Raw genomic sequence first — 22,712 nt, 5'->3', positions numbered from 1 at the left:
CGGAATCGTGGAAGCAATCGAGCAGAGCGGAGTGGCGGGGAGCGGCTTTAACCACCGATTCCACCTCGAGATAGTGAAAGGGAGGAAGGGGGTTGGTTTAAGGGTTCGCCAAAGTGGAGGACAGCGGAGAACAATACCGACTGCAGAAGCGGAGAGGGGCCAAGAACGACGGAGCCACGGGTGAAAGGACCGAGAAATGCTCGAGAAAACCATCGGCAAAGAGCATCGTTTACGATTATCGCTTCGCCGTCGGAGAATCGTTGTCCGGTGGCCTCGTCCTCCCTTGGCCTGGCCCTGGTCTCGATGGTCTAGTTTGGGCGTCTTCTTCTTCATAATTCATCTCGCTCACTCTTCTTTCCGTGAGTACCTTCCGCTTTCTCGTTCTCTCTCTCTCTCTCTCTCTCTCGTTGTGTATTTGCGCTTTGAATGCGGTTCTGGCGGATTGTCTGGCTTCCCGCAGGTTCGATCGGGGTTTAAATGGCCGCATTATGTCGTCTGGTCATCTGGTACATCCGCGACGGGGGTCACCGCTAAGTAGCGCACAGTTGAACACGCGGAGCCTGTTCAGCCCGCCATGTTCGGCGGAACGGTCGTCATTTGTCGGACACCCGCGGTGCCCATGGCTTATCATTACGGTTAGCACGGACGACGGGGCTAAATGGGGTTTGAACAAGGCCATCATGTGCCAAGAACGCGCGAATTAATACCGGGGAGATTGAAAGGACGTTCTGGAACATTGGTATTCATTGATGGTTCTTCCAGAGGAGAATCAATTGGCACGTCTTGGTACAAGGAACGCCCCATCGCTTGCAGGACCGATAAGCGTGAGGGATAAACCAATTAACTGAAGAAGAATCTGGATTCGAAAGAACACACGTTCTGGGCAATGTGTGGTAGCTATAAACATCACATTGAACTACTCTGCGCTAAATGGTGCTCACTTTGTCTTTTCTTTTTGGAAATAGACAGCTACTTTACAGAGCATTTTTTGTCTGGAACTGGAATCTCTTATATCTACAAACTACTTCTCCAAAACGTATGTAGTAATGGCATATTTTTCTTTAGAGTTTGTTAAATAATAATAATACAAAGATAATAATAATATAAAGATACTTCTCAGTCATCCTCAATATTCTCTCCTGGTCTGTAGCGCCATTATCCACATTTTTTTTACAAATGAAGACTATCCCCGTTCGCAATTTCAATGGCGTGCCTTAATAGAAAACGCTATTTAAAGAGCCTCCAGAAGGAATGTTCCCAAGACTAATCTGGCAATCCGTGGCCAGACAATGCAAAGCTAGCATTCGACGTTTGACCATCATTTGTGGCAATCGACGTGGCCGATTGAGCTGAAACAAAGGCGCGAGTCGCGGTAGCTCAATCCCAACCATAGTAAACGCTGACGATGCGAGAAATCCTTCGAAACCGGCGCCCCATCCAAGCAAGCCTCGCCTCGTAGGCAAATTGCGCAAATAGCGTTTTGTATTCAAAAGTGCCAGCAACAACAATGACCGGTCACCGGTTCCAATTCCAATTCCGAATTCTACGAATGAAATTACAACCCCGTTCCGTTCAGCCTGGTATGAAACCGAACGCAAATAAATTCCTTCATTTCCAGCACCTCGATGCTGAGGGGTGAGGTGGATTGGGGGGTGTTCGTGAAGAAGAAGAGCGTTTGAGCTGCTGATAGGGATCTTCCGATTTCACCGGCGCATTACACATTCTGCGAACCAATGGTCCAGAGTCCAGCGATAGCACCACCACCACCACCACCAGCAGCAGCACAATTGAACACATTGAATGGATCGACCGGAAGAGCGCCAAAGTCCTGGGTAAGCTGCTGCTGCTGCTGCTGGTGGTAAGGAATTTCCATATCGATTGATTTTCAGATTGCGCCAGACCGCGTAAGGCGTCAAGAGAGACGAAACGGGACGGGTTGGACTGCTGATCATTGCAAAACCTCAGCCGCGGAAGCGCAGTCCAGCACGTGAACGGATCGATTAAAGTCCGGTGAGCAACGTGGGTTGCGCGCTGAACTTTGCACAAGCGATGATTCCGTAAAACCACGCGAGCTAAGCGAAGGTTTAGTGTTTTGCCGACGATGGGACCTAAATCCCTCCCGAGGGGGGCAATGGCGTGGGCCACCACGATCGATGCTGAATCGAATGCAGAAGAATAGTCCAGCACGAGGTACTCCGAGCGAGTGCTGCGGCTGGCGAGCTGGAATTACAATTTTCGGGTTGATAGAAGCCCCGCCATGGCAGCCCCACCAAACACTACCACCACTGTAATCGAAGTCCTTGTGTTCATGATTAATTGAATTTTCATACGAAGTCCTGCATCGTCCTGGATCCCCGTCCGTTCGTCTGTATTGCGACTGCATTCCCGGATTCACCAGTTCCGAATTTAGAATTCAATTTAAACACACCGCGCGTGCACACACAGACAAACCGTACAGTCACTCTTCATCTCATCCCCTTTTTGCAGGAGCACGAACACTAGCCGGACGAAGGGCAACATCCGACGCTGCATAAAACATCTGATTCGGCCCGAAGCCGAGGCTCCCCGGTGGGGGAGACGGTCCGGAAGGCACTGCACTCCGGCTGCATCGGCTTTCGTTTATGTAAATGACTTTCATTTCGGCACAAAAAGCATACGTAATCGTTCGATGAATCTTACATCGGACGGTGCACCACCATTCGAACGGCTCCAACAGCATGTAAGGGTAAAGGAGCGCTAGTGCTGAGCCAAAAACGGACACAATCTTTACACTTATTGACCTACGTTCACAGGCCCTCCCCGAAACACTACCACCGTATCAAAATGACCATCTGTTTACCGTTCGGACCTCGCCTGGAGGAAAGGAGAGCAGAATCCTATCTCGTCTCGCTGTTCGGCTGCAATGTAGCTACGGGTTGGGCTGCACTGTAGAGGGTTCGATGCTGGCAAATTTGTTTATACCCCATGGAGAGACCCCTCGAACCCCTGGGTAAACACGTTGGCCGATCCCATCGACACCAGCAGGGAGAAGACCAGACCAACACCACCACCAGTCATTAGTATCGAATGGCACCCTCCGGCTTACGGTCCAAGATATGGTGTTTATGAATATTGATTCTTCGGTCGCCGTTTGGAAGGAAGGCGAGGAAACCCGGACAACTGAAGCCCGATCCTAGGCCCTGTCGATGCGGGCGTTTTACATTCTAAGTCCTGGTCCGGTCAAATATCGGCGATCCGGTCCAGGAACCAGCGCATAATGGTGTGCCATTTATCCTGTTCCCTCTTGCCACACTATCCTTTTGCTGTTCCTGCTGCTGCTGCTGCTCCTGTTTATCCTTATTTATGTTCAGATTTTGCACGCGTGAGTGTGTGCGTGTGTGTGTGTGCATCCCAGTCCAGCCGGCTAGGCCAGGGATGGTTTTTGATGGTGTCGACGGCGGTCCAACCTGGTCAGATGATATTATTTACATAAAATGGGATATAAATTAAGCTTAGTGGCGGTCGGTTACTAGCAGACTACCAAGGAAGGAGAAGTTGATCCCCACCCCGTTAAAGAAGAAAGAGGCCTAAGACAACCTACCGGAGGCCCTTCCGCCCTTAAATCATGAAACAACTCCCTTGAATGTTGCTGTGGATGACATGGGTTCGTGCCGCTACCTTGTCGGGAAAAAGGAACAGGAGTTCCCTTCTCCCTCCCCCCAGGATCCTATTCCGAAGGGCTTAGTGGCCCCCCCTTAGTGGTATTAGTTTACGTTCACCGAGACCGGAATAACCATCGGAGCTAACGCTCGAACCTGGTGCACCCATCGATGCTCCATTAGCTCCAACATCAATCAACTTTGTTTGCCTTCGGGAGCGAGGCGCTACCGTCGTCCGTACAGCCGGATCCAGCCTAGCTGGGACCAGGAGTACAGAAAACGAATTTGTTCCTCATATTTGTCGTATACGATGTCCTGTTGTACCGTTGAGGGGGGGGGTCTGAGGACCTTTCTTATCCGTTCTGCAGATCGCTTTCTGCATCCATGGTGGCCGCCATGGTGAGTGATTCAACCAGATCGATAGCAAATGTCGTCGGATCAGCAGCTCGCACACACGCACACACACGCGGATACATTCGTTGCTGAGGGGCCATTGACGCCCAAACCGATGCTAAATCGGTTGCAAATCACAGACAGTGGGCGCCCCGTGGTGCGGAATACATCTGTTTGTCGACGAGTTTTCTCGTTTGTTTTTTTCCGTGGCCCTGTTCCCCCGTGATGCCACAAATGTCCACCCATCCATCTGACCGGCTCCGTGACCGGAAAGCAATTCATTGTCCAGTCCAGGGAATGCGAAAGCGGCAAAGAGCGCAAAAAAAAAAAAAACAATCTGGGAAACGCATTTTTGCCCCGCCCCGTCAGGATCATCTGTCCGCAAAAGCAAAGTTGAGCATAACTCAAGTCACGCAAGGATGGCCCGTGGCACCTCCTCTCCCCTGTTGGCCGTCCCGGAGGTCACGGAGAAGAAATACGGCAGACAAAAAAAAAAGAAGGTCCAAACAAAAGCTTCCGGGTGAAAGCGCGAAGGAAAAGTATTTGTATCACTAAATGTCATCTAACCTCCCGGCGTCATCAGAACAGAGGCCTCCAGACCGACAGCAGACGAACGACCGACCGACCGACCGACCAACGGAGGTGACACCGATGATGGTGGTGACGATGGAAAGTTGGTTTTCCGGTTTTTCACCAAATGCGCTCCTTCGCTTCTTCGCCAACGAAACTTCTGCCGCACAAATGACAGCGAATGGGCGCGCGAAGGTTGACGGAAAGGTGCTGCCAGAACGGGTAACGGCAACGTTCCCGAGTTCAAACTCCAGCGAAACAGCGACGCAACCCCGCGGCTTCCCCATGCGACCAGTGAGTGACTTTCTCTTTATGCTAATGATGCTCCCTGATACGCTGATGAAAAAGGGGGGAGAGTAGTGCGAGAGTCACCGGACTAGATAATCTAGACAAAAAGTGGGTGACGATGGCTTCACGCTAGCACGGGGCGCCGACTGACGTTTTGGGAAGAAGATCATCATCTCGGAGCTCCGGAACTACTCGACAAACTCACGGAGACGAAGGGAATGGGTGGGCGGTGGGCGGCATAGGCCACCCTTACTCTCGACTTTCGAAAGAAAAACAGATGAAGTTTTTCCCGTTCATTTCCGGCCCAGCAAACACCGACAGTCCAGCCTCCCACCCCAGGCCGTGGTTGACGGATAACGGAGCAGAGTTTACCCTCGAGAGGAGCGGATCGACTGGAAGGGCGGGTCGGATGTCCGGCTAAAGGCGAAGGCAAGGCGAAGGGTCGCTCGCGTCGCTAACCAGAGACAATCCGTCGCCTGTGCCGGGTCAGCGGGTGCGCAAAAAGTTATTTTTACGCATCAGATAGTGGCGAGCGCGAATTTGGACGGATTGGTTGCTGGTCGTGGTCGTGGTGATAGCGGCCACCCCGTTAGAAGAAGCCACAAAATCCTCGATTCCGTGCGGTGGCTTACGCGTCGGATTAGCGCTTTGGTTGATTTTCACTGAAAAATCGTGCTCACCCTGAGGAGCCAGGTTGCCGGGGGTTGCTCTATCAGTGATTATCGGGCACCATAATTGAAACAAATTCCCTGGATTCGACCACAAATTTTGTGCTCCTCCCTTCGTTCGCCTTAATTCGACTTGACAGCCCTAGCCCTGGCCTGCTGGGATGATTGAGACGCCATTCGACTGAAACCGTCCGACAATCGCAGATGGCTGAGAATTCGGTAGAGACTAATTGAATTCCAATACATCCGGACCATATTGTCTACTCCGGGACAAAGCACAGCCATTCCCCCACCAAATTGTTTAAGACCCCCCCAGGAAGAAGGAGAAGAGCTTTGTTGTTTCGGCTGGTTCGTTGAAGGCTGCTTTAATTCATGCCAGGTTCTGTAATGTTCGTTGATTTGACAATTGAACTAGAACCGAGCTCAAAACAAGGGGCAGGCGGTGCGTTACCATAGGATCAATATTGATGTAGACCGCGCCATTGTTCTTCGAGGCGCCTGACTGAAGGAGCATTACTTCGGGGAATAGCAAAATTACACTGGAAAGCCCTAATCCCTAACCGTCTACCAAAAAGGATCGGAGGACCTTCGGTGGATCCCTGAAATATCCAGAAATTGTTTCAAGGAAAGGCCGACAGACCGAACGCGTCTCCCAGGCGGGAACTCTAAGCTAAATCCAAAAAGGGAAAATTGAATTTGTCCGGACCCGGGCTTACGCCGTGCGATGTCTGGAAGCAATTTAGCCAGTGTCCCGTGTACCCGTGAAATTTGATTTGGACCTGGCTTCACAATCCAGAGCAAAAAGTCGGAACCAGTTCCACGACTTCCGGCGCTGTGCTTCCTCTGGAGTACAGGAGTACGCCTTTCCCGGGAATGGCTGATACTTGGCGGAACTTTCCGCAAAGTGTTTCTCATCTAAAGAAGCCCCACTAATGATCTCATACATTATTCCCGCGTATTCCCAGGTACTGCCAGGTGGAAATGGTTTGGTTTGATTTGCCATTTGTGCCGTCATCCATTCATCGATTGGCTTATTTGTGGGTGCCGCCACCTTCCAGCAGTCAGCAGCATAAAGCATCACCATTAGCCGAGCGCGACACACTGTAGCGCACACTACTACTACTGTTCAATGTTCGTTCCCTGCAAGCTATTATCAATTTTGTACGATTTCCGGCGAGCGAAACGGCACGATCCGGCATATAGACGGTGCCGCGGAGAACCGCGGAACGGATCTACGTCCGGAAATCCGTCGCCTTTCTTTCGCTCTTCTGCATCACTTCTCCGCAGCGATCAATATCCGTCCCGTCGGGGTGTCGAAGCCAAGCCAAGCCAAGAGCTTGAACGAACCCCAAACGACCAAATGAAAGAAAAACGGGACGATTCACGGTCTATTGAATATTTCATTTTGTGCTCCTCGCCTCGTACACACACACACACACACACACAATATGGCGCGCGGCCACGGCTACAGCTTCCGATACTCCGATACAACATCGAAAGGCGTGGTGGAGAACGACGGTGGCGACCACGCATCCGCGGTGCTAGTGGAACCGATTGAATATCTGCCGGGGCGTAGTACACACCACCAAACGGCAAACGCGCGAGGAGAAGGAGTTGGAGGAGGATCCGCGGTCACAAGAGTGGACCGCGATGTGCGACCGGCAGCAGCATCGGTACCATCATTGTTGGGATCGCGTTTCCCCCGCGATGTGGAAACGATTTTGCATTGAATTTGCATAAAACATTTCTTCCGAAAATGGCGCACGCGGGCGGACGGCCATCGAATTTCGCACATTTTGTGCGGTTTTACCCCCTTCCATCCCTCGCACGTGCTCGGAGCTGAAAGTGCGACCGTCAAAGGGGCGCACAACTTTAAGGAAAAAGCACTTCTCGGCGTCGCCTGCTGAGATCGATCGGCGGAGGAGCAACCGGCGGGGACCAGCCGAAGAATCGAGTGCCATTAGGAGAAATTGATTTGACATCTACAAGCACTCTTCGTGTCATATGCTTTTTATGACACATCTAACATCATTCCGGGTAAGGGCCAAGACCCCAAAAAGCATAGCATGCGTGTAAAAAAAACAGGTGAACCACAGGCGCCACCAAAGCAAGCGGGTTGATTGAGGTTATGGTTACGGTCACGACGAGCAGCTCTCTCTCTCTCGCTCTCTCTCTGCATGATTTATATGGTAAATGGTATTTGCAATATGAAACGAAATGAATGTAAATCGCCATCCAAAACACGCTGAACGAATTCCACTGGAGAGTTTGGGGCGGGGAAAAAAAATCCATCCATAACCGCAACGCAACCTCAAAGTGCGAGATCCTCACGCGCGGGCGCGCGCCCGCTTGCCCGCTTGCCCGTACGGCGGCCACGGACGTCCTCCGCGCTTGCGTCCTCGGCTGCCAAGGGTCGCATGCCCGAAGACCCGTAGACTCCGCAGAAACTTCTTCTCCAACGCCAAAAGTTTCTCGCACGTTCCACGGTACTACCTTTCCCTGTTTCTTGTTCCCCTTCCCCCCCTTCGGTGTGCCTCGACAGCGCGAAGCCCTAAATTGAATGATTCCTGGCCTGCCTGGCGATGAAGATGGAGTTGAGGGCGGAAGAAAAACAAAAGGCCAAAATTAAGGCCCCCATTCCGGGCCTGGGCCCACCACCGGTGGGTTCACCACCACCACCACCAACCGGTCTTCCGGTTTCGGTACAGACGGTTCTCTCCATCGAACGCGAAAAGGAGCGAGCAGCCAAAATGGAGAATTAATGCAAAACCTGAACCAAAAGGCACCGTCGTGGCAAGAAGCAAGCGGCCTAGCGTTGTGTAAGGTCGTCGAGTGCCACCAGAAATTCAAGAAATGTGAGATCGTGGGTCAGCGGCTGGGAACCCATTCCATTCCAGTACTCGCAATCCCCTTCCGCGGTGAAGCAACGAGTACGTATTGCGCGGCGCACCCTCACCAGACGGACGGGCGGACGGACACCTACCCGGCGTGTGGTTGAAAACGAAGCGAAGCATTCCGGCTTTTCCCTCTCCCCCCAACAAACCGAAGAGAAGAAGAAGGAGGAGGAGCCGCCGGGCACAAGAATTCGAATGAAATATTCAAAATTTGATTTCTCCCCGACTTTTGCACCGAAAGTCGGCCTTCCGGTACCATCCCCATATTGGTGGTGTTGGTGTAGCGCACCGCGTCCGATCTTGCCTCGGTCCGATGACGTTTTCACGCAGAACCGTCGAACTTCTCGGTACCGTCCGGATGGTGTGGCCTCATTTGCGTAGGTCCAGTCGTCGGGTCGGGCGTGCTTTTTGTGACCGATAACGAAGAAATTCTTATCCTAGGGCACCTCACCGTCGAGTGCCTTCTTCTTCTGCCTCTGCACTCTGGAAATGGGGAATTCGACGGACTTTTCTCGAGGCAACGGCAAAAAGGCCTGCAAATGGTCGCTGCCACAACCGGTCGGTGGTTGGCTGTTTAACAGGTCACGAGTCGCGATTCGAGCCGCTTCGTCTCATCACACACACACAGACACACCACCCCTTTCAGGGCCACAAACCAATATCCGTTGCTGCGGTGCCGATGCCAGAGATCCGGCCAGCAGGTCCGAGTGCGGGTTCTCAAAGAGCGGGAGAGCGCGTGGTGGGGCAAATTGGGATTTAAAAATTCATTTCCCAGCTGCAAATGGGTTTTTCCCGCATTTTTCTCTTCCTGAACCAGCAGAGCAGCAGCAGCAGCCGATCCGATTGCCGTGGCACCATTTACAAACGGCACAAACGAGCCGGCAGAGAACCAACACGCACCTCGCACCGTGTACCCCCTTTCTGCTTCTTCTCCTTCATGGAAGCAGCTATCAGAGTCTAGTAGCAGCAACAGCAGCAGCCACGCTGATCCTTCCGGAGCTGGTGGTGAAGAAGCGAAAGGTAATATACCGACGGTGATGGTGTGACCGGTGGTGAAAGTGATAAATGCTATTGACACTATAGGCAGGACACAGTGCGGACACGGTGTGTGGTGCGGGGCCACGACTACGACTGCTTCCTCCTGATATTCCTGTGGACCGTGGAAAGGGAACAGTGGTGGCAGCAGTAGAAGCGGAAACAGACCAGAAGAAGGGGGTAACACCTAGGGACTATTTAAATCATCCAAATGTGTTTTGCTGAAAGACGGTCCTCGCCCACCGTGAAATGTGAAAAATGGTGGCATCGCAACTCCCGGAATAGAGTGGGCGGTGAGGGCGGTGGTCGAATGGACCGGATGAAGAGTGGCTTTCCCCTTGGCTGGATGGGCTGGGCGATGATAAATGTAGCCACCATTTGTTCTCACTTCAATGAGATATGGTTCAGATTTTTTTGCGTGGCGACTTGCGACGGCGCCATGTTTATGCTGCTGCCGCTCCAGCTTCCATATCAGTGCCCTTTGGGATGCTGGGCGGGGAGGGGGGGACGGATGGCCCTGGATGGCACGTGGTACTCCAGCGAGAATTGTAGTTTAAAGCAATTTCGTGTCATCGTTCAAGAGTCTTCCCTGTCTCCTTGTCTCCTGTCGTAGAGCGTGGGGCGTGAATATCGTTTTGGACCTTCCTGCCTGTCTACTGCTAGAGTTCTAGAAGTCTCGTCTCTATCGAGAGGCCAGCATCCCACTTCTGCCACTAGTATCGTAAACTCTATCCAATGATCTTCAAACTCTTCTAGATCTGAGTATGACGTTGGTGGCATCTATCGGACATTTGCGTCCAACACTACTACGGCGAAGCGGTCGACGAGGTGTTGGCCACATGGTGGCACCACTGTCAGGACCGAATGGGATACGCTGGCGAACCGATGATAAGCTCCCCAGTTGCGGACATGTTGGCGCCCCCTGGATGTCGCACCCACCACCCATTGCGGGAGCGACAAACTGACGACGCAACAGTCACAGACACTTCTTCCACCAACTCTCCGTCCGTTTTGCGGGCCCGAGCGTGTGGTGTGCTGACTGCCAGTAATCAGCCAATAATCGGAAGTGACTTCCTCTCGTCGTCAGTAGTGCGTCTCCATTTCATCTCTTCCCTCATCACACATGTGTGGCTTCGTTTACACCATTTTACCAGCAACTCATGGCCGTCACGGTCACCGTGCGTGTCTCGTGAACGGAACAGGAATGGTTCGCTTCCCCGTATCCACACGCACAACGGTCCGGAAGCAACCGGACTCCCTGGAAATAACTGCTCCTACAAAGAGGAAAGGGTTTTGCGCGTGTACGAAGGAATGATCGATCGAAAGGTCCTTACCGGGGGGCGCGTGTGTTTGTTTCGTGCGCAAATAAGGATGCCCACGTAACGTAGGGGAGGGCCGGTGCGTCGGTCGGGCAAATATAGACGAACACATATCGGCCACATACACCGGAGCGCAGAGCACGGTTCTGGTCGCCGTTTTCGTCGATCTCACAGGAAATGTACGTCTGCCAGCATCTGGCACATACTCAGCTTCTCGGAGGCTCTTCTAGAGCTATCCTCTGGCGTGAAAGGAAGCAAACAGTGTTCAAGTTCAGTCGTTCGCAAGTTCGCTGGAAATGACTTCTGGCCGGGGACGAAACCTGGACCTGGAAAAATCGCCACTAGGAGAAGAAACATTACAAAATACCAGTAACCAGCCAGTCAGCCAGCCAGCCAGCCAGCCAGTCAGGCATCCAGCCCGCAGAATTGCCGAGTAAGCAAAGCGCGATCTCGGTTGAGGGGAAAAAAAACAGACCATCTTGGGAGTGGGAGGAGGTGCGGTGGTGGTGGTGAGAAGATGCGCGGTCCCGGGGACACAACATAAATACGGCGAGAAAAAGGAATAAAACTGAAATGTTACGAGATGCTCAGCTCAGCGTACCAGCCCGACAGGCGCCAGGCGCCGTTCCAGGCGTTGCTTTTTTTTTATATTCCGCCTCTATCTGCCCTCACTTGTTTGTTGGTTCGTTCGTTCGTTCGTTTTCGTCTGTCTGGCTGGCTTGCTAGCTGGCTGGCTGGCTGGCTGGGATGTCTGTGTGCCCCTTTCGTGCTCGCTCGATTGGTCTGCAGCATCTACAGCTTCTTACCACGGTCCTCGGTCCTTTGCTGGAAGTGCTCCAATGTGGACCGTCAGGGTCTTGTTCCGTTCCTCGCACTCATTCACTCGTGCACGATCCTATGTCGCAAGACATTATGTAAGCTTTTGATAAAACCAAATTTCATCATTGGGCACAGCAAGGATGGAGATGGAGCGAGAGGACAACGCGAATCGTCCGCCGGGTAAGAAGTCAACAGAACGGACGAAGAGGCGGAATAATGTGGTGGACATTTTAATGCAGTCCAGCGAGCGAGCTGCAGCGAGCGAGATGATCAAGCGGACACACGGCATTCCATCAAGCAGGACGTGAGCAGGGAAATGTGGCAACAAAAAAAAATAAAGAAGGCTCCCCGTTCGCGTCCGCTTTGCTGGAGGGAACTGGCGCATCCTGTTACCGTTTCTTGCTGCTGCGATATTGCGATCCGCTACCGTTTTATGCTTCCCAATGATTTGTGCCTTTAACGAGCAACCCAAACTCTCTGTCTCTTATTTCTAATGGCCCTGGCGTGAGTATCCCGTAATGCGTAATTGGTACGTTGGTGCTCAGCGAAGCGATTAGATATGCAATAGCTGTTTGGAAACTTCAATGACTTCAACGGGCAGTTAAATGCACAATACGCGCTTTGCTCTATCTGTCGGCTATAAGTAGTAGCACTTACTTTGACTATAGAATAGATGGAGAATAGGTCAATCGATTTATCCAATCAGGTTCTTGGTGCTCCAGGAATAGTGCAGAGGCACACAACAGACCAAACTACAGATTTGTAAATCCCCCTTAACCTATCCGCAAACATAGCATATCCTTGCAGACATATCCTCGTAGAAGAACGCTTCTGAACTAATCCTTCTAGATATATCGTATTCTAGTGCTCGTGCAGAAAATTTTCGTGGAGTATTCTATATTGATTTTGAAGTCAGAAGCACAAACATGGTAAATCTGTGTACATAACTCATCTTTGACCTCGCAGCAAATACGCTGCTGGTTATTTGATTTACTTGTGAAAAATGGTTTGAAGTGATGCCCTCACATCAGCTGAACAGCTTTAAGAATGTTCAACCTTTTCCAAGAAGTTTTCAATTGGATTGCTTGCTGTATAACACGACCGTATGTTCTGCGAAGTACGGAGCTTCTACCGTTGAATGATTCTCTCCAAAAAAAAATGAGTCCCCTCTTGACTCCGAGCAAAACAACAACATAAATCACACAACGATGAATATGGATTTCATTGGTTCAGAAACAACAACAAGAAAAAAGGGAGCCGAAACCCAACCGATCATTCGTTACTGGCAATGATCTGTTTTCCGAAAGCCGGAGCCCTCATCATTAAGCGTTTCGATGGAACGATGAAAATTGAGCTAACATAAGAAAAGTAAAAGGTAGAAACGGGCATTTCTATCCACCAACAATACACATACAACACGTAACACAAGTAGTACCGTAAATTGGATCCCGAAATGAAGCAATAGCACCGCAAATGATGCGGTGCCGAACATCCATGTCGCATGTCGCAGCACCATCATCAGCAACCGTTGGACGACTTACGTTGAAGTCCTCTGAGGCTTCAGCGTCGCACCCGTGGCGGATGAGTAGCAATTTGAATAATGTAGTAGTACGTAGTAAGTTAGCGGTTCGGGAGACGTCCGGGCCGCTTCGCGGTCACTGGACGCGAGAACGAGAAGGACAGAAGGACCCTCAAACTTTAAGACCAGAGTCTGAGAGTCCCATTAGGAGACGTGATGGTTTCGATTATGGTCGGGCCCATCGCTTGGGTGGTCGAACAATTATCGAGCAAAAGTTTAAATGCGATGTAATTGTTCAGCGTCCTTCGCCAGAGGCGCCATTTAAAAGCGTTCCATTGGATCCCGGGTTCAACTCTCCCCACGCAGAGGGGGAAAGTTTCCAAAATTCATTTGCTCCAAGGTGCTCCGCTGCTCCGCGCTGGAACCAGTCAACTACACAATACGGAATAATCCCTCGGCCAGCTTCACTTCCCAAACACACACACACACGCAGACGGAGAAAAAGGGTAAATTTTCTTGAAGCGTCAGCGACCGACGTGGCTGTCGGTAACGCAGCCCCCCAAAGCCCGCAGTTTCCACAACGACGTGTCCTCTAGGTTCCTTCTCGCTTCTCGTTTGCTGACGATCGAAAGGCCAATCCGGAGCAGCGGAGAGGCTGAAATTAATCTGTCGAACCATTCAGTTTCAGCCACATCAAACTGGCAGGCTGGCTGGCTCTTGAAAAATTCATTCTCCATTTGTTTCGTGCCCAAACCAAACTCGCCCAAAAGAGTCGTTTTAAGGCCGTAAATCTTCGACAGCATCGAGAGAGGATCTAATGCGCCAACCCGCACCCGACCTTGGAGCCTCCGTTTCCATCGAACGATGAATCCACCAATCGACGACCGCGACGACGACGACGACGACGGCGATGGCGTGGAGAAACGAAAAAACCTTTTTTGATTTTTGCCTCTCGGGCTCGGGATATTCTCGAGCTGCTTTCACCGCTCGCGCTGGTCGTCGTTCGCCCCGTTTGCTACTTGAATTTCCCATCCCATCCCAGCGTGAATCCGAAAGCAAACAATCAATTTCCGAAGATTTCTTGGTTCGGTCTTGGTGGATCCGCCGTGCTGCTTTTCATCAGCCAAAAGCCTCTCGCAGAAGCATTTTAGCCCCAAAAACGGGCGTCAAGAGGAAGAGAAGAGGGGACCATGGAGTGGGCTCCCGAACACGACGCCTCAGCGACAGCGCGACAGGTGCGGAAGCAATTTGCGTACCAAGCCCCCGGAAAATCCATTTTATCCCGTTTTCCGCCATTTTCGATTGAATTTTCATTTCCAAACACCAACCTCTGGAACGCCGACAAGGCCGGGGCACATCCGGTATCCGGGCTTGATTTACGCGTCGCAGCACACCGAACGAAGAACCCTCGAGAGGTCCCCGATTATTAGCAGACTATAATCGATAAGACAGGACCAGGGATCGGGCCTGGTCTGTTCTGTCTCCAGGCGCGCTGGTGCGGATGGCGATTTACATCCAAATCGATAACTCTCTTGTCGCCCCCGGTGGCAGCTGACAGCCTACTATTGCTCCTGATGCTGCTGCCGGTGTCGTTTGTCTTCGATTCGATGGCGTCTGTATTGAGATCTCTCGCATTTCGTCCTTTCTAAGTAGGCGATGCCGATAATAGACCGAGTGCTGCCTACTTCGATGTTGTACAGTTTGTTGAATCCATGTCAGTATCCCGTTAAGGACACCATTAAGCGTCATCCATCCATACTCATCCATGTCCGTGCGCATAAAATGGCACATCAAATGTTCATTATCGACTTCATCGCGGTGCGTGTGCATCACCGATGACGACGACGACGACGACGACGATGTGCATAATACTCACTTCTAATGGCCAAATAATAATCCGACGCGCCATTGCGACGACCAGACACACAGTCACACACACACATACCTCATTCGCTGGTCTCACGGTGGTCCTGGTCTCGGTTTCGCACCATAACGGCCAGATTATGACATGCTAATTAATTTCAATGGTTTGTCATCGTTTCCGCCGTCCGGTGGAGACGGTGGACTTCTGCCAGCTTCATAATGGGTAACATTCACCGCCTGCAACCAAGGAAAGGGGATTCGCTCTTCGCCGATGGTACCGCTTTTGCACTGGGTATCCTCCCGGCCTCCCGGCCAACAGCCACTTGGGAAATGCCGTATTCCTAGAACTACTGATTAGCAGGCCAACTGGGATACCGAGCTGCCCGGAGGGTGTCGGGGACAAGGGAGCCTGGAGTGCTCCGCCGGAACGTGCACGTCGCGTAACTTAATTAAACCATTTGTACGCCTTTTGTGTTCCACCATCGACGACGAACGGTACGACGTAAGAATACCGGATGTACCCAGCGGTGGTTGGAAGCACATATGTACCAACCACACGATGCGACGGACCGTAACGAGGCGGATAAGATTTACGGCAGGACAACGGACGGTGTTCCGGTACAGTCGCACCAGCAGCGAGAGATTGGGGAACCTTAAGCCCCCTCCCGGCAATCGTCCTCCGAAGGCCCCGGGCCGCCGTTCGAAAGCTGAAGCGCAGCTGTAATTGAGCTAACCTATAATCTTTGTCCCGGTTTCCCAGCATTACCGTCTTCGCCAACGGTCCTGTTGCTCTCTAATCCTGCTCTATGCGGCCTATCCCCCCGGTTCGAATGGAGTGCAAACCAGTGGCAGCCAGAAAACACGATTGAAAGAAGACTTTAAGAGTGATCGTCTGTGGCTATCAGTTTTCATCCCTCGAGCACAGTTGGTGGGCTTCAGCGGAAATGGACCCAAAAGTCCAAAGATAGGGGTAAAAAAGGGGGCAAAAAAGCGGATTGACTGGCGCTGACGGTAATGCTGGGAAATCGGGAACATTAGCAGGTCCCATCCAATCTAGTAGCCCTCTCTCCTGTCCGGTTGCTCCCATGCGACCCTGTTGCTTATGTAAATATAATTACGAAAACTCTATCTCGCAGATCAACATTATCGTTATGGCGCCGGCGGTAGCCTCGGACGACCTAATTTGGCTTGTCATTTCGCTAAATATTGCATGTCGCAGAGCGATACCAGCAGCATTTCGGTGTAAATTATGAAACCTCGTCTCGCGTGTGCTCTCTCTTGGATGCCATGCGAGTCGGCGAGAGGGCAATATATTGGAATCTAGGATGTTTGCATGATATTAATCCTGTTTAGATGACAGAAGATTAATTGTGGAGAGATGTGCAGCAGATAATTGAATGAAGGTACGGCTAATCTAATATCAGGGATATGGTTGGTAAAATATCGAGGACATAAACATTCAATATCCTCCTTAATAGCCTAAACCCCCCCTTAGGTGGAGGGGTCAAGCACAGCTCAAGCTGGTTGAACGCGCTTACTCCTAGTCCTAGTCCTAATATCCTAGAAGGCTTCGCCCATAAAGCCGGCTGCTAATCCTAGTAACCTTCGCCGTGGGACTTACCTCGTCGATGAATTCGAAATCCCCATCACTGTACTTATTTCCGTTGCTGCTGCTGCTGCTGCCGGTGTTGCCACCATTAGCCAGCTTCTTCTTGGCATCGACGACGGACGAGCCGATCGTGGCGAGCAGCAAGAACACCGTAAAGGTGAACCACAGCTTACTCATCGTGCCGTTTCGCGGTTTAACGATAACCAACCAGGCAAAGGCCAGCCAACGATGCTAATCAGGGACGACGCGGTATGTCGTGTAGCTCCTCTTCTGCAACCACCAGTACACTCACTTCCACCACTTTTACACACACTCTTCGACACTGGAAATGGTGGTCCTACTCCGGTGCGGGACGTTCGAGTTGGAAAAAGCCCGGCTAATACCGAGGCCGCACCGCCAACACCGAATGGCCCGAGGGAGGGTGCTAGTGGGATTTTCGTCGGAGGAAAAACGGCACTTTCACGAGCTAGTATTGGGCAGGAGGAGGGAAAGAGGAACTTAGAATCAAGAAAAAATATACCCTTTTAATCCACCCACACCACGCGTCTTCCGTACTTCCGGCTGCAAGAGGCGAAATCCTACTGAGCACGACGAAACACCACGTCCATGTAGTACTCGGTTCACTCGCGGATCCACGCGAGCTCGCGTACGTGCTCACCGCTCGCCCACTTGCACACCACAGGAGGATATCCTCCCTTTCGATACCCTAGCGCAGCCTACTTCCGGTCTACGTTCCGCACACTTCACCACGTTGCTCTTTGCCGTCGTCGCTGTATGTTTTGGAATGCCAACACCACGTTGTGCGTACCCCTCGTTCAAACAACTGAACCCTTGTGCTTCGTTCTTCAAATTAAAGCTTCTCGTGAAGGCACATGGTGTGATGCGGGGACACACGCCACTGGAAAAAACGATAAGGATAATCAAAACAACAAAAGAATCACCAATTCACCAGCACTAGCGAGGTGGAGGAGAAATGACGGTGATGTCAGCGTATAGTAACGTTGCCAAGAGAACGACGACGCACGCTGCTCTGCTTTTCACACACTTCCGATACGCTGGAACGCACGAATTCGATTGAAAACTGTGCCACTTTGCGGTGTCCATGGAGAGGGATCCTCACGAGTTCTTGCCTAGCCATTCTCGCCAAAATCGGAGAGACCTGCTCCTTGATACTACGCGGAATCCTCTCTCTCGCTCTCTGTATTTCAGCTGCTCCATGGTTCGAACAGGGCGGACTTGCGCAATTCCGGCACAGCAGCACGCAGGGACACGACAACGTTTTCTGACACATTATTCCTGCATCCTGTCAAATGCAAATACGCTGCAATAATTTCTTTCAAAGCTAACTACAAAACCCTCTGCATGGAATCCGCCGGATTAGCTGCTTTGTACGCAGTTTATTAAATGCTTACACCTCGATTCCGCCCGCTGCCTACTTTAATTGCTCGTTGTCTCACTTCTAGCTGTGGCACTGGCAGGGTGCACTGCCTACCGATAAATAAATTAAAAAATCGCCAATCGGGGGACACCATTCTGTGCCGTTAAGGATGAGGTGCCTTTTACAATTTCACTAACTGTGTATGAGGTGCGTGCGCGTGGGGGTGTAATGTTGCCTGCTTCTGTTGCGATGAGTTGCATCCGTTTGCCAATAATGCTTCCAATCTCGAGTGTCTGCTCTGCTTGGCACCTTATTTGAGCGTAATGTAATGCCATTTATCAACTGTTTTGGAGGAAGAACGAAAACACAGAGAACGTTAGATCAAAACCCAAATTTACTACGAATACAGAGTTTTTAATTAGACAACACTGAATGGAGTTAGAAAGAAGCTATTCCACAACCAAAATAGCACATGCACCACATGTATCTTGATGGCCTCCGTTACATCGTACAGTTGGTTTCTGTGGCCACTAAAAAACTAAAACAACAATCACCTCTACTGTTTCGAAGTGCACAATAGCCTACTTGCATTTGCGCTAGCTACGTCGCACTGCATTGTGCCACCGGCCGAAGACCTACAGCTTGGAGTAGTTGTTCTCCAGGCGGAAGTGCCATTTGTCTACTGCAGAAAGCACGGTGTGATAAGAAATATCAAATGAAATAAAAAAGAAATAAAAACAAATCAAAGCACGCAGTCCAAATTAACAAATTAGCGGCAGTCACGAATACGAATCAAACTACATTGATTAGCAGTTAGGCAAGACTAGTTTAAAGGACAATGGGGGGTCGAACACTTACGTGTCTCACTGAGTGGCTCTGGATTACCACCATCCGAGCTCTTGGCAAACACCTCGTTTGCAGCATCGTTTGCCACCAGATACGGAGATCCATCGACGGTGGTGTTTAGGCTGCAATGGCAGAGAGACACATATCGATATTATTCATTTTATTCCCTGTGTATCCAACGGGTGGTCTTACCAAGAGATGCCATTGTTTTCCACTTCCTTGTTGACAAGCTGCTGCCAGAAGCGGTGCGTCTCCTCGACCGTCTTGATAGCGAACGCAGCATCCTTTGCCTCGCCATTGAACGCAAACTGGTTCTCCGGTTTGCCGTCCGGAATTTTGTAGATCTTGAACCACTCGACCGATGCCTTTAGCAGACCCGGGAATACCGTCTCTACGTCGTTGATGTCATTCACCTGGTCAGCGAGCGGATCGTTCACGCTGATCGTGATCACCTTCCAATCGGTCTCACCCTCGTCGATCAGCGCAATCGTGCCAAGGATTTTCACCTGCAGCACATCACCGCGTCGAGCGACGCGTGACCCAATCTCGAGCACATCGATCGGATCGTTATCACCCTTGCAGCTCGTGTTCGCGTCCAGGTGGTCCGGGTTTTCCCAGGTCTGCGGGAACGCACCGTAGTTCCAGATGTAGCCGTGATGCGGGAAACAGTTGGCCACGAAACGCAGCTTGCCCTTCTTGACGTCCTGCTTGATCGGGTTCAGGCCCTCGCCCAGACTGATTTCCATCTTGGCGTTCGTCCAGCGTGGCACCTCCACCACCATGTTGTACACGGTGCGGGCATCATTGGCGTACAGTGGAATGTCGTGCAGCGGTGAAATGGCCTGTCCATTTTCGTTTTCTACAATAAAACAACGAAGGCAAAGAGAAGGTTAAAAGAGAAATTAATGAGGAAAATGTAAGTGCCCCCCAGAGAAGACCTCGTCAAGTGGGGTTGTCAAGAAGGGGCCGCCTTGCGTGTCGCGTGCACGTCAATCTTTTGAACTGATAATTGGCAGCTTGATCGATGACGATAGGCAGATCTTTATCTTGAAACTGCAACACGACCACCCTATCAGCCGCAGGTGGACGATATTAGATCGTGCATTCTCGATGACCGCAGACAGCTCTCCATAAACTACTGATCCCCCTTCCTGTATCCCCGTCGATTTCTAGCTACCTAAACGGCGCCGTCGAGCGTCGCCTTGCCTTATCAGCCGATAACGCAAAGCTTGGTTTAGCCCCGCGCGGGGAAGGTCAACACTTCCGCGTGCAGGCGCGAGCGCGCGTCTTTTACAATCAATCCGTGTGACTCAAGTTCTCGGCCACGGTTCGCGATTACTCGCGCCAACGACTAGCGCACTCATTTGCGATTAACTATTTTATAGGTTATGCAATTGATGAACCTTTTCCGGGCGCACTACGACGCGTTCTCGGGGGTCAGAGGCTTTATGCGTATGCAAATTATGCTAGCACACCGTTTGCCCTTTCGCAGGAAATACTCACTAAAGAACACCCGGTAGTCGGTCGAATTGGGAGCTCCCCGCTCCGAGATCTGGTATTTGCTGGCGGTCATCTTTGTGGAAAGTCGAGATTGCGTTCCGGAGAAGTGTCGCTGGAAAGAAGTGGCGATAGTAGGCGGGAGGCAAACGCGGGCACGTTTCTGTTGGACTTTGCTTTCACCGTTGCTGGAATGGAAACCGCGAGAACGCTGGCGTTGCTGGCTTGCGGACACCGGTGATAAATTCCACGAATGACAACGTGTTGTTGACGTAGCGTGCGCTAAAGCAGCGAGCCGCCGCGGAAGGTGCGAAAGAACGAGAGGCATGAAGCTAGATTTTCCACTTTAAATAACCTCGCGAAAAGGGGTGAGCGCGACGACCCCTGGTACGTTTACACCGCCTGTCAACCGGGTAACCGTGCCGCGGTCTGTCGTCATTTCTGAAGGGGTGGCACCTTGGAGGACAACTTTTTGCCTTTTATCGTAAAATGTAGATTTTTGTTTGTTTTACTAATTGTTTTCTTTCCTACTGATGCGTGACAGAAGATGGGGGACGGCGGTCTTCTTAGGCCTGCGAGTTAAAAGGTATAGGGACCAGGATCGCCTTCTTAAATAAAACAGAACTTTATTTTACTTTAGTGGATGTCCATTAATTCATAGGTTTACTTCATGATGTCCTCTTGGGAAGTCGTTGAATAGCTACTACGCCTACTGGCTCTTACAACAGCCGCCTGTTGGTTTTAACGGATCACACGCGCACCATAATTAATCTCGTATGCTTTAGACGCCTGTTAAGCAAAGTGTTCCGTTTACTAAGTTTAAAGAGTCCAAGCAGGCAATGAATATCGAACAAGTGAGAGCACGGCGTAGCGGGAAAAGGAAGGAAAAGGTAGTGGTCGTTTCTTTAGGAGCCGATTTTTTCGATCTCGTCCGAATTTTCCGCATCCAGCAGGTGGATCTTTTTCTGGAAATGTTGCTCAATAGTTTTGCAAATCTTCATGTTGTGCTCACCCTCGACGAGATTAATAGCGATACCGCTCTTGCCTGCAACAGAGAATGGAAAATGATGTTCGTTTCAGTAACGGTGGTTCCCTTATCACCAAAAAGTTTTTTTAATATCCTTACCAAAGCGACCGGTACGACCGATACGATGCAGATATGTTTCACAGTCTGCACGACCATTCTGGTCCATTGGTAAATCGAAGTTCACCACGATCGTTACCTGCGCCACGTCAATGCCTGCGATGATCGAATGGGAAACGGGATTAGTACTGGCTAGTAGCGGACAGGACGGTTAAACTTACCTCTCGAGAGGACATTGGTGGTAATTAGTACTTTCTCTAGGCCAGCACGGAACCGATCCAGCACAGCCAGCCGTTGATCGACAGTCAGCTCACCAGAGAGCACTGCCACCGAGTGACCATCCTTGGACATTCGTTCCGCCAACCAGCCGGCAGTTTTGCGAGTCTGAAGGTACGACGTTCATGAGTTACTTAGATCATCATATGGCTTGCTTTGGCACAGGAAATAGGTCCATGATACTTACATGACAGAAAATGATGGCTTGGCCAACCGTTATCACACCGTAGATGTTGGAAATCGCTTGATACTTTTCGTTCTGATCACGGCACTTTACATAGTACTGCTTGATGTTGTCCAGTGATTCCTGTTCGCGCGCCAACCGGATGATGATCGGGTTCGGGACGATGTATTCGGCAAACTCCATCACCTCCTTCTCGTAGGTGGCTGAGAAGAACATCATCTGGCATGTGGACGGCAGCTGCTTGTGAATGCGGATGCACTGATCCTGATGGCCCTGTGTCGCAATCATCACGTCCGCCTCGTCCAATACGAATACCGAAATCTTGCGCAGATCGAAGGCTCGGAACTTGATTCCCCAGTCCATCAGCTTCCCGGGCGTACCGATGATGATGTGATCGGTAAGCCGCTCACCCTTTGCAACGTCCTCACCTCGCACAGCGAACCGTAGCCGGACGTCGCGACAAAACTTGGACATTTTGGCCGCCACTTCACCCGTCTGTATCGCGAGTTCATACGTGGGCGAGAGGCAGATCACCTGCGGGTAGTTTTTGCGCGGATCAACCCGGCTGATCATTGCAAGAACGAACGCCGCTGTCTTGCCAGTTCCCGACTGACTCTGGGCGATCATGTTCTGTGGTGGATCGGCCAATAGTGTGGGTAGCGCCGTCTCTTGGATCTTCGAAGGTGCGTTGAAACCCATCGCATATACGCCCTGCAGCAGCTCCGGCTTCAGATGTAGCGCCTCGAACGATTTCACGGAATGTAACGGCGACGACGGATCTTTGCGCTGCACCTCGAGATCCAGTTTTGACTCTACCAGACCCTTGCGGATG

The 22,712-nt window shown here is 51.2% G+C and overlaps 3 protein-coding genes across 9 annotated transcripts in view; all 3 read right to left on the bottom strand.

Moving 5' to 3' along the window:
- The window catches only part of LOC125952499 (proteoglycan Cow), a 76,882-nt gene extending 59,202 nt beyond the window's left edge, over positions 1-17,680 (bottom strand). For 4 of the 6 annotated variants that reach the window (XM_049681992.1, XM_049681995.1, XM_049681996.1 and 1 more), the window contains exons 1-2: positions 17,557-17,670; positions 16,628-17,081 (exon numbers count right to left, since the gene is read on the bottom strand). In XM_049681992.1, the coding sequence (XP_049537949.1) occupies positions 16,628-16,792 (165 nt within the window). In that variant the 5' untranslated portion in view covers positions 16,793-17,081; positions 17,557-17,670. Of the gene's footprint in view, positions 1-16,627; positions 17,082-17,170; positions 17,261-17,556 lie in introns of those variants that run through there. The other 2 variants (XM_049681993.1, XM_049681994.1) reach the window with 2 other exon arrangements.
- A 303-nt stretch (positions 17,681-17,983) lies between these two features.
- On the bottom strand, positions 17,984-20,702 carry LOC125952510 (inorganic pyrophosphatase). Of its 2 annotated transcripts, XM_049682013.1 has the most exons (5): positions 20,343-20,700; positions 19,032-19,698; positions 18,852-18,961; positions 18,548-18,675; positions 17,984-18,335 (listed from the first exon to the last, which is right to left on the bottom strand). In XM_049682013.1, the coding sequence occupies exons 1-4, from the start codon at positions 20,662-20,664 to the stop codon at positions 18,629-18,631; spliced, it is 1,146 nt and encodes a 381-aa protein (XP_049537970.1). In that variant the 5' UTR covers positions 20,665-20,700; the 3' UTR covers positions 17,984-18,335; positions 18,548-18,628. The 2 variants fall into 2 exon arrangements, with proteins under 2 accessions (XP_049537970.1, XP_049537971.1); XM_049682014.1 differs by lacking the exon at positions 18,548-18,675 and having other exon boundaries at positions 20,343-20,702.
- A 235-nt stretch (positions 20,703-20,937) lies between these two features.
- LOC125952504 (DEAD-box helicase Dbp80) overlaps positions 20,938-22,712 on the bottom strand; it is a 2,303-nt gene continuing 528 nt past the window's right edge. Inside the window, exons 3-6 of the mRNA XM_049682003.1 lie at positions 21,884-22,712; positions 21,642-21,804; positions 21,463-21,576; positions 20,938-21,381 (exon numbers count right to left, since the gene is read on the bottom strand). The exon at positions 21,884-22,712 is cut by the window's right edge and continues 30 nt beyond it. Of these exons, the coding sequence (XP_049537960.1) occupies positions 21,242-21,381; positions 21,463-21,576; positions 21,642-21,804; positions 21,884-22,712 (1,246 nt within the window). The 3' untranslated portion in view covers positions 20,938-21,241. The remainder of the gene's footprint in view (positions 21,382-21,462; positions 21,577-21,641; positions 21,805-21,883) is intronic.

The sequence above is a fragment of the Anopheles darlingi genome, chromosome 2 (assembly GCF_943734745.1).
Source record: "Anopheles darlingi chromosome 2, idAnoDarlMG_H_01, whole genome shotgun sequence".
Classification (NCBI taxonomy): domain Eukaryota; kingdom Metazoa; phylum Arthropoda; class Insecta; order Diptera; family Culicidae; genus Anopheles; species Anopheles darlingi.
This window is presented reverse-complemented; position numbering and strand designations above follow the sequence as displayed.

Coding starts and splice junctions, on each gene's coding strand:
- LOC125952510 (XM_049682013.1), bottom strand. CDS start 20,664: ATGCCTCTCGTTCTTTCGCACCTTCCGCGGCGGCTCGCTGCTTTAGCG. Junction 18,962..19,031: donor GAAAACAATGGCATCTCTTG/GTAAGACCACCC, acceptor CTGCCATTGCAG/CCTAAACACCACCGTCGATG. Junction 18,676..18,851: donor AGAGCCACTCAGTGAGACAC/GTAAGTGTTCGA, acceptor TGCTTTCTGCAG/TAGACAAATGGCACTTCCGC.